Source organism: Grus americana, chromosome 16 (assembly GCF_028858705.1).
Source record: "Grus americana isolate bGruAme1 chromosome 16, bGruAme1.mat, whole genome shotgun sequence".
Taxonomy (NCBI): domain Eukaryota; kingdom Metazoa; phylum Chordata; class Aves; order Gruiformes; family Gruidae; genus Grus; species Grus americana.
In genome coordinates, this window is record NC_072867.1 from 2,659,144 (window position 1) to 2,667,581 (window position 8,438).

General features: G+C 70.0%; 2 protein-coding genes across 3 annotated transcripts; both read right to left on the bottom strand.

The window, feature by feature from the left end:
- Positions 1 to 209: 209 nt before the first annotated feature.
- Positions 210 to 2,264, bottom strand: MTFP1 (mitochondrial fission process 1). The gene is made up of 4 exons (XM_054844461.1): positions 2,142 to 2,264; positions 1,026 to 1,153; positions 722 to 954; positions 210 to 437 (listed from the first exon to the last, which is right to left on the bottom strand). The coding sequence occupies exons 1-4, from the start codon at positions 2,191 to 2,193 to the stop codon at positions 362 to 364; spliced, it is 489 nt and encodes a 162-aa protein (XP_054700436.1). The 5' UTR covers positions 2,194 to 2,264; the 3' UTR covers positions 210 to 361.
- A 524-nt stretch (positions 2,265 to 2,788) lies between these two features.
- On the bottom strand, positions 2,789 to 7,249 carry SEC14L2 (SEC14 like lipid binding 2). 2 transcript variants are annotated; one of them, XM_054844291.1, is made up of 12 exons: positions 7,106 to 7,249; positions 5,724 to 5,799; positions 5,552 to 5,595; positions 5,263 to 5,322; positions 4,994 to 5,182; positions 4,544 to 4,639; positions 4,237 to 4,297; positions 4,072 to 4,155; positions 3,860 to 3,966; positions 3,633 to 3,772; positions 3,359 to 3,528; positions 2,789 to 3,254 (listed from the first exon to the last, which is right to left on the bottom strand). In XM_054844291.1, the coding sequence occupies exons 1-12, from the start codon at positions 7,157 to 7,159 to the stop codon at positions 3,103 to 3,105; spliced, it is 1,233 nt and encodes a 410-aa protein (XP_054700266.1). In that variant the 5' UTR covers positions 7,160 to 7,249; the 3' UTR covers positions 2,789 to 3,102. The 2 variants fall into 2 exon arrangements, with proteins under 2 accessions (XP_054700266.1, XP_054700267.1); XM_054844292.1 differs by lacking the exon at positions 4,544 to 4,639.
- Positions 7,250 to 8,438: the final 1,189 nt, after the last annotated feature.

The window sequence follows — 8,438 nt, forward strand, 5'->3', positions numbered from 1 at the left end:
TCCCTGGAGATCTTGGCCATGGTGGCAGCTCCCTGCGGACAGTCCGCAGAGGGAGGTGGTGGTGGTGGCTATGGAGGGGTTCCAGCTAGGACCTGGGGGTGCAGGAACCACCCATCCCAGGGTGAAGAGTCACCTGGGAAGGGGATGGGGTGATGGGTCCCCACCAGCTCCAGCATGGCCGCGGTTCCTGAGCATCACCCAGCACGATGTCAAGTTTGAAATGGTTTATTAGGACCAGCCATGGGACAGGGTGGTCACTCCAGTGCCATCACCGGAGCGAGGGATCACAGTAGATGGGTCACAGCACCCCAAAATCAGCAGCGTGCCTCAGTTTCCCCAAACTGGGGTTGGGGGGGGAGGCTCAGTGTGGGGCCGGGGGCTCTCCTGGTGCTGTGTAGAGCTTGCGGAGGCTGGAGTTCATCAGGAAATCCACCGTCCTGCGGCAGGAGAGGGGGTTGGGGGGTCCCCGGGGTACAGTCAGTGGGCTGTGCTGAGGGGGGGCTGGCCAGAACCGTACCCCACCCCCCAGGACTCTGTCCCTGCTGTCAGGGGGACCTCAGCCCAACCAAAACCGGGCTTAGCGCAGCCTCACCTCACTAATCCCTGGCTCCCGCTAATCTCCATCCCCGCGGGGCCGCGTCCCGGCCGGACCCCGGCAAAGCCCCTCTGGGGTGGGGACCCCCCTGCCCCGGGGAGGAGAAGGTGCCCTGCGTGCCCGTACCTGTCGATGGGGGTGACGATGACGGGGATGGCGGCCAGCCCCAGGGCGGTGGTGGCCCAGCGGCGCAGGGGCAGCGGCCAGCGGGTGACGGCGCCCAGCAGGGCCAGCGAGGCGGCGCAGAGGCGGTTGATGGTGACGCCGGGGATGGCCACCGAGGCCAGGCTCTGCCAGACGAAGGTGTCCACCACCGCCACCCCCACCCGCGTGGCCTGCGCGGGGTCCTGCGCGTGGGCCTGGGGGGGGGACGGGGGGGTCAGCGGGGAGGGGGCGTGTGGGGAGGGGGCGGGGAGGGGGTGACACTCACGGCGGCGGCTCTCTGGCCCTTGTCGATGGCATCGGCGGTCACGTAGGCGGTGGCCACGCCGTAGCTGGCCCACACCACTGGCACCGGCACCAGCGAGCGGAAAGATTCGCCCACCTCGTTGGCGTAACCTGCGGGTCGGGGGGGTCAGTGGGGACGGTCGTGTCCCGGGGTGTCCCCTGGGGTGTCCCCGTGCCACCGGGAGCGGGGGGGGGGGCTGGCGGCCGGGACGGATCCTGTGCGGGGGGGTTGGAGCAGCCGGGTCACCTTGGACCCCCGCTGCCCCGGCACGGCTGGGCTGTCGGTGACTGGAGACAGCGCCCGGCGCCGGTGTCTGCGACCCGTACCCAGTGCCGGTACTGGGGACAGTGACTGGTCCTGGTACCCAGTGCCGGTACCCGGTGCTGGTGCACAGTGCCGGTGCCAGTGCCCGGTATCAGTGCTGGTGTGCAGTGCGGTTACCCGGTGCTGTGTGCTATACCGGTGCCCGGTGTGTGGTACCGGTACCCGGCGCCAGTGCCCGGTGTGCAGTGCTGGTACCCGGTGTCAGTACCCAAGGACGTGTGCCGGTGCGCAGTGTCAGTGCCCGGTGCCGGTACCCGGTGTGGTGCCCGGTATCAAGCGCCTGCTGCCCAGCACTCTGACCGGTGTCAGTGCCCAATGCGCGGTGCCCAGCACAGTGCCGGTGCGGTGCCCGGTACCCAGTGTCGGTACCCGATGTGCGGTGCCTGGGGTCAGTACACAGTACTGGTGCCCGTGCCCGGTGCGGTACCTGGTGTCAGTACCCGTGCGGTGCCCAGTGTCGGTGCCCGACACCGTACCTGGTGCAGTGCCTGGGGTCAATACCCAGTGCCTGTGCCCCGTGTCAGTGCCCGGTGCCATGTCTGGTGCCGGGTGTCAGTACCCAGTGCCCATTGCCCGTGCCCGGTGCAGTGCCCAGTGCCCGTGCCCAGTACCCGGTGCAGTACCCAGTGCAGTACCCAGTGCCCGGTGCAGTGCCCGGTGCCAGGTGTCAGTACCCGGTGCCCGTGCCCGGTGCAGTACCCGGTGCCGGGTGTCAGTACCCGGTGCAGTACCCAGTCCCCGGTGCCCGGTGCCCGTGCCCGGCGCGGTGCTCACCCAGGTACCGGACCCACGTGTCCCGGTAGAGGTCGGGCTCCGCCGCCCCCATGGCGCGCGCTGCCGCCTCCGCCGCAAGAGCCCGCCCCGCCCCCCCGAGGGCGCGTCACCAAGCCCCGCCCCGCGACGCGCGCCGGCGCAGGGCGGGAACGGCCCGGGCCTGGGCTCTCCGCCCGGCCGCGAGATGGCGGCGGGAGGGCGGGGCCTCGCTGCACGTGACCCCCGCCGCGGAGGCGGGGTCGGGCGGGCGCGCGGCCCTACGTCACCGGCGCTCACGTGGGCGGAGGGGGGCAGCAGGGGCTGGGGCTGGTTATGGGGCTGGTTATGGGGCTGGGGGGGCACAGGGCTGGTTATGGGGCTGGGGGAGCACAGGGCTGGTTATGGGGCCGGGGGGGTACAGGGCTGGTTATGGGGCTGGGGGAGCACAGGGCTGGTTATGGGGCTGGTTATGGGGCTGGTTATGGGGCTGGGGGGGCACAGGGCTGGTTATGGGGCTGGTTATGGGGCTGGTTATGGGGCCGGGGGGGTACAGGGCTGGTTATGGGGCTGGTTATGGGGCTGGGGGAGCACAGGGCTGGTTATGGGGCCGGGGGGGCAGCCAGGAGCAGTTAGGGGGCTGGGGGACAAAAACCAGAGGAGAGGCCAGCTCGGTCCATCCCTTTACTCCCCCCACCCCACGCAGCAGCGGGTGGGCGCAGGACCCACGTAAGGCACAGATGGGGGACACGCACACCCACACACACCCACACACACCCCACACACACACCCCCCCGGGCACTCCGGCCCCCTCCAGCCCCGCTCAGCCCCCCAACCTCGGTCCGTGAGCTCTGGGGGCTCAGCCCCCTCCCTCCATCCTCCCGCCCGTCCTGGGGACGCGGAGCAGCCGCCTGCCCGGCCGTGGGACCCAGGGCGGGGGGGTGTGTGTGTCCCCCGCGGTGGGGGGGCCCGGCCGGGGCCATGGCTAGGGGCTGTGGTTGAGGCCCACCTCGCTGAGCCTGTCCCCCAGCTTCTGGATCTGCTGGGCGGAGGCGGCGTCAGGCAGCAGCACCTCCACGCTGTAGCTCACCTTCTTGGCGTGGAGGTAGCTGTAGGTGTTGTCGAAGCGCAGGACGTCTGCGGGAAGGGAAAAAGGGGGGTGTCAGGGACACGGGGAGTGGTCGCCATCCCGTTCCCCCCCCCCAGCCTCGTGGCACCGCGGGGAAGGGGGATGTGCTCACAGATGCCGGGTGTGGAGCAGGTGAGGGAGCCGTCCTCGGGCACCAGGTGGGAGTTGTAGCGCTGGTTGGGGTACACCTCAGTCATCTCGCCTGCACGCTGCCGCTCCCCGATCTTGGTCTTCAGGTACACCCCGAAACCCACGTCGGACCCCTCCGACCGGAACTGCCACCTGTGCCGCAAAGAGCCGTGGGGATCCCACGGGGGGGGGGGCCTGGGGACACCCACCATTCTCCATCCCCCCCCCCCCCCCCGTGGCGTGGAGCCCCCCCTGACCTGAGGACGCAGCCGGGGAAGAGGATCTCGTACTCGACCTGGTGGGACGAGCCGCGGTTCACCACCACCGTGTGCTCGTAGTGCTGCGCCAGCTGGTCCCGCACGTAGTAGTGCTGGGGCACGTCCCCCCCGTAGTTGATCTGGAAGGGAAAGGAGGTGGACGTGGGGATGGGGGGAACCACCCGCGCACCCCCGAGGAACCCGGAGTTGGGGGGGGGGGCTTCTACCTTGCTCGGGCATTTGGGGTCCCCATCGGGGTCTGTCAGGGTCCCCCCGTACTCCACCGGGATCTGCTCGGGGTCGATGTACTTCTGCAGGACTTCCTTCCAGTTGGCTGGTGGGGTGGAGGACAGCGGGGTTTGGGGGGGCTGTGGCCCCCCCCCCAGGGTTGGGGTTTCACCTGTGGGTGGGACACCCCAGGGAGGGGGTCAGGACTCACATCCCAGGACCACGACCTTCTTGCGGGTGTCCTCGCTCAGGAAGTGCTTGACGAGGTTGTAGGCCACGGGGAAGATCTTGGGGGCTGGGGGGGGGGCAAACGGGAGGCGTCAGGGTGGGGGTCAGCACCCGGCCAGGGGGAGTGGGACCCCGGGGCCAAACTCACCCTTCACGATAAACAGGCGCTTGAGGGACTCGGGGTAATTCTCCTCGAACATGGACAGGAGCTGCGGGACGGGGAGAGCTTCGGGTCATCCTCCCACCCCATGTACCCACCAGGGCACGGGGGGACCGCGGCGGGACCCCCACCCCAAACGCCACGGGGGTGCGGGGCACCGGCAGGGATCTGCTCTTGCATCATTCCTTGGGGCCGTGAGTCAGCCCGGATCCCTGCGTCACCATGTCACCGCCATAGCCCAGGGACGGCCGTGGTCCCCGCCAGGGAAGGGGGGGCCGGGCAGGGAGCCCCTCACCTCCCCGTACGTGTCCACGGCTGGCTTCCAGAGGTGCTTCAAGCCCAGGCCCTCGCAGTCGTAGACCATCAGCACCATCTCGATCTTCTTGCCCAGCTGGGACGAGAGGACGGGTGGGGGGGGCTCAGGCAGCGCCCGGCTGCTGCAGGGACCCACGGGCTGGTGCCCCCCGGGGCAGAGCCTCCTCCAAGCGTCGGTGTGGGGAGAAGGGGCGTCGCGGGGCGGTGTGGGTGCGGGGACAGGGCTGCGGTGGTGGGGCTGGGCAGGACGTGGGCTTGTGGGGCTGGGGAGGCCACTGGGTGGTGGGGATGGACCAGACGTGGCTTGTGGGGCTGGCAGGGACACGGATTGGTGGGGACACTGGGGAGATGGGCTGGTGGGGCTGGCAGGGTGCAGGCAGGGCCAGGCAGGGTGGAGGCAGGTGCAGGCAGGGTGCAGGCAGGCACCCACCTTCTGGCTCTGCCGCTCGCACTCGTGCCGCAGCACCTCGCAGTCCCGGAACTTGTTCTTGAGCAGGTCCTGCTTGGAGGCGGAGAAGAGCAGCCCCTTGGCGTCCAGCGGCCCGATGATCTCGTACCAGATGGGGCTGCCCTCCCGGTCGTAGCCGCACATCCCCCCCGACATGTACTTCCTGATCACCTGCGGGAGCACGGGGGGTCAGGGGGCCGCGCACCCCCCGGCGAGGGGGGACGTTCCCGTCTGGGGTTGGGGACACCCACCTCGGGGGCCTCCCAGGCGATGATGTTATCGGCGTCCATGTACTTGCGGACCTCGACGTGCTGGGGGGGGGGAGAGCAGAGCGAGGTGGGGTGAGGGGATTTGGGGACCCCCTATCCCACGGGATGGGGTGCATCCCACGGGCAGGTCACCCCCACCGGCAGAGAGGGGCTGGGGTGGTGGCCGGAGGCACGCTGGCCCATCCCAGGTGACAACCGGGAGCTCAGCGGCGGTACAGCAGGGTGTCGTCTTCCCCCCCCCCCAAAAAAAAAGCGGGGTGCCCCCTCTCACCTTGCGGAGCATCGCCTCCGCCTTGGGCAGGTCGAAGCAGCGAGCTGCAAGAGAGCGGAGAGCTCAGCCCCGCCGCCAGCGGCCCCCGGCTCCGCAGCCCCCCCCCACCCCGTGGGGTCTGCCAGCCCCCCCCCACGTGTCCCCCCCCACGCGTCCCCCCGCCCGCGGGTACCTCGGAGCCATTTCAGGAGGAAATAGTCGTCCTGGGAGGGCAGGGAGGGCAGCACGTCCCGCAGGTTCTCCCGAAACTGGGGGGAGAAGAGCGACCGTTGGCAGAGGGGTCCCCCCCAAAAGCCCCACGGCTGGAGGTTCCCCCCCCCCCCAAAAAAAAATATCCGAGGAGAGAAGGGACACCCGTGCCCCGTCCTGCGGCCACGTGCGGCCGTGACGAGTGGCCGGTCTCTGATCTCCTCCCTGGGGGGGGCCGTCCCCAGCAGCCGCCCAGCACGGGGTGTCCCCACGCCGGGGCCCCTCTCACCGGGGTGGGAACGGGGGGGTCCCACCGGCCACCCTCACCCCGCAGGGACCGGGCGGGCCGGTCCCCTCCTCGGCCATCACCGGTGGGATGGAGCCGGTCACCAGCCGGTCACGGCGTGTCCCCCCGCTCCGGTGACACCCCGGCGAGGCGCAGCCCCCCCAGAGCAGGCAGGAGGGTGTCGGGCTGCAGGACAGGGGGTGGTTTGGGGGTGCCGGGGCACCCTGGGCACGCGGCCCCGCTCACCCCGGCCAGGCTACGGCCCAAATCTCCGTACCAGTCCGGGACCTCGCCTTAATGAGGCTGATTAGATTATCTCCGGGTGAATTTAGTGTAATTAAACCCGGGATTAGCTGCTTCACCCTGAGAAAAACAAGGTGCCGGCAGACGGGTTCTGCAGCTCGCCTTGGCACCGGGGGGGGGGTTTCGGCCCCGCGCCCCAACCGGCCCCTCGGCCTCTGGATCCCGCCGGGGTCATCGCCCGCGGCTGGAGTTTGGTTGGGTTGAAAAGGCAGCGATAAGAGAAATCTGGCAGCGTTGCCCCGCCGGCAGGCGGGATAAACCCCGGTGCCCTGGCGAGGTGCCGGCGAAGGCGTCACAGGTGGCTTTGGGTGGCACGGCTGCCAAGGTGGCGTGGGTGGCGTGGTGGGTGACTGCTGGCCGGTTCGGACGGGCACCCTGGGCGCCAGGAGCCCCGCGGTGCCGCGGGAGGTTCCCCAGGTGCCAGAGGGACCGGCCGGAGGGACTGGAGGGTGACGGGGGCCTCGCCGGTGCCCGGTCCTGGGGGACCGCCAGTGGGACGCTGCGTGCGGCGAGACCCCCGGGCCCCACCCGGGACGGTCCCTTCCCCAGTGGGCAGCGCCACGGGGGGCTCGGCCCGTGGGTTCGCGCTCGGGAGGGTGGGCAGGGCCGGGCCGGGCCGGGCCGGGGGGAGCGGGGCGGGGGGGGGCCGATGCTCCCGCCGCGGGGATGCCGGAGCGCAGCGGGCGGCTCTGGGCTCTGCGCAGGCCGGCGGGGGCGGCCCCGGCTCCCCGCTCCCCCCCCCACCCCGAATCCCCCGGCTGCCGGGCCCGGCTCACCTGGGCCAGCGCCTCCGCCTGCCGCGGGCTCAGGTCCCCGACGCGGCCGCTCATGGTGCCCCGGCCCCGGCTGGGGGATGCGCCGGCTCTGACGGGCGGCCGGGGCGGCGGCAGGTTGCGGAGGCTCCGGAGCGCCTCCCCCAGCCCGGCCCGCCCCGCCCCGGCCCGGCCTTGGACCCTGCCCGCCCGGCCGGGGCCTGCGGCTGCCCCGGGGGCAGGGGGGGGTATTTGGGGGTGGGGGGGAGTATTGGGGGGTAGGGGGGTATAGGGGGGTATGGAGGTGTAGGGGGGTGGGAGGGGTATAGGGCCATGGGGGTATCGGGGGGTATGGGGGGGTATTGGTGTATGGGGGTATTGGGGGGTATGGGGGTATTGGGGGCATTGGGGGGTAGGGGGGTATGGGGCGGTATAGGGGGGCATGGAGGTATAGGGGGTATAGGGGGATATGGGGATTAGGGGGTATAGGGGGTATTGGGGTATGGGGGTATCGGGGTACAGGGGTATGGAGGGGTATGCGGCTATGGGGGTATTGGGGGCATTGGGGGGTATGGGGGGTATGGAGGGGTATGGGGGTACAGGGGTATGGAGGGCTATGGGGTTATAGGGGTATGGGGGGTATGGGAGGTATGGGGGGTATAGGGGCATGGGGGTATCGGGGGGTATGGTGGTACAAGGGGGTATGGGGGTATTGGGGGGTATGGGGACACATGGGGGTATTGGGGGGTATGGGGGTATAGGGGGATATTGGGGAGTATGGGAGTGTTGGGGGTACGGGGGGTATAGGGAGTATGGGGGTATTGGGGGGTATAGGGGATATGGGGGGTGTGGGGACACGGGGTGGATTGGGAGGTATGGAGGGTATGGGGGCTATAGGGACACGGGGGGGGCTTGGGGAGTATAGGGGGTATTGGGGGGTATGGGGACACACGGGGGCTTAGGGGGTATGTGGGGTATGAGAGGGTAATGTGGAGGTGTTGGGGGTATGGGGGGCATAGGGGATATGGGGACATGGAAGGGACTGAGGGGTATAGGGGGCATAGGGGATATGGGGGCTATAGGGGTTGTGGGGGGTATAGGGGTTATTGATGGGGTGTAGGGGGTGTGGGGGAGGTATGGGGGTATGGAGGGTATGGGGGCACAGGGGGCATGGAGGAGCAGGGGGGCTGTGGGGGATACAGGGGGTACAGGGGGCATGAGGGGTATGGGCAGTATAGGGGTTATGGGGTATAGTGGGTATGGGGGCACATGGCGGGTATAGGGGGGGAATGGCAGGTTTGGGGGGTATGGAGAGGTAGGGGGGTACAGGGGGTATGGGGGAGCATGGGGGGTGTGG

Coding starts and splice junctions, on each gene's coding strand:
- MTFP1 (XM_054844461.1), bottom strand. CDS start 2,193: ATGGGGGCGGCGGAGCCCGACCTCTACCGGGACACGTGGGTCCGGTAC. Junction 955..1,025: donor AGGGCCAGAGAGCCGCCGCC/GTGAGTGTCACC, acceptor TCCCCCCCCCAG/GCCCACGCGCAGGACCCCGC. Junction 438..721: donor ATCGTCACCCCCATCGACAG/GTACGGGCACGC, acceptor CTCCTGCCGCAG/GACGGTGGATTTCCTGATGA.
- SEC14L2 (XM_054844291.1), bottom strand. CDS start 7,159: ATGAGCGGCCGCGTCGGGGACCTGAGCCCGCGGCAGGCGGAGGCGCTG. Junction 3,773..3,859: donor ACCCCAAATGCCCGAGCAAG/GTAGAAGCCCCC, acceptor TTTCCCTTCCAG/ATCAACTACGGGGGGGACGT. Junction 3,255..3,358: donor CTGCTCCACACCCGGCATCT/GTGAGCACATCC, acceptor CCCTTCCCGCAG/ACGTCCTGCGCTTCGACAAC.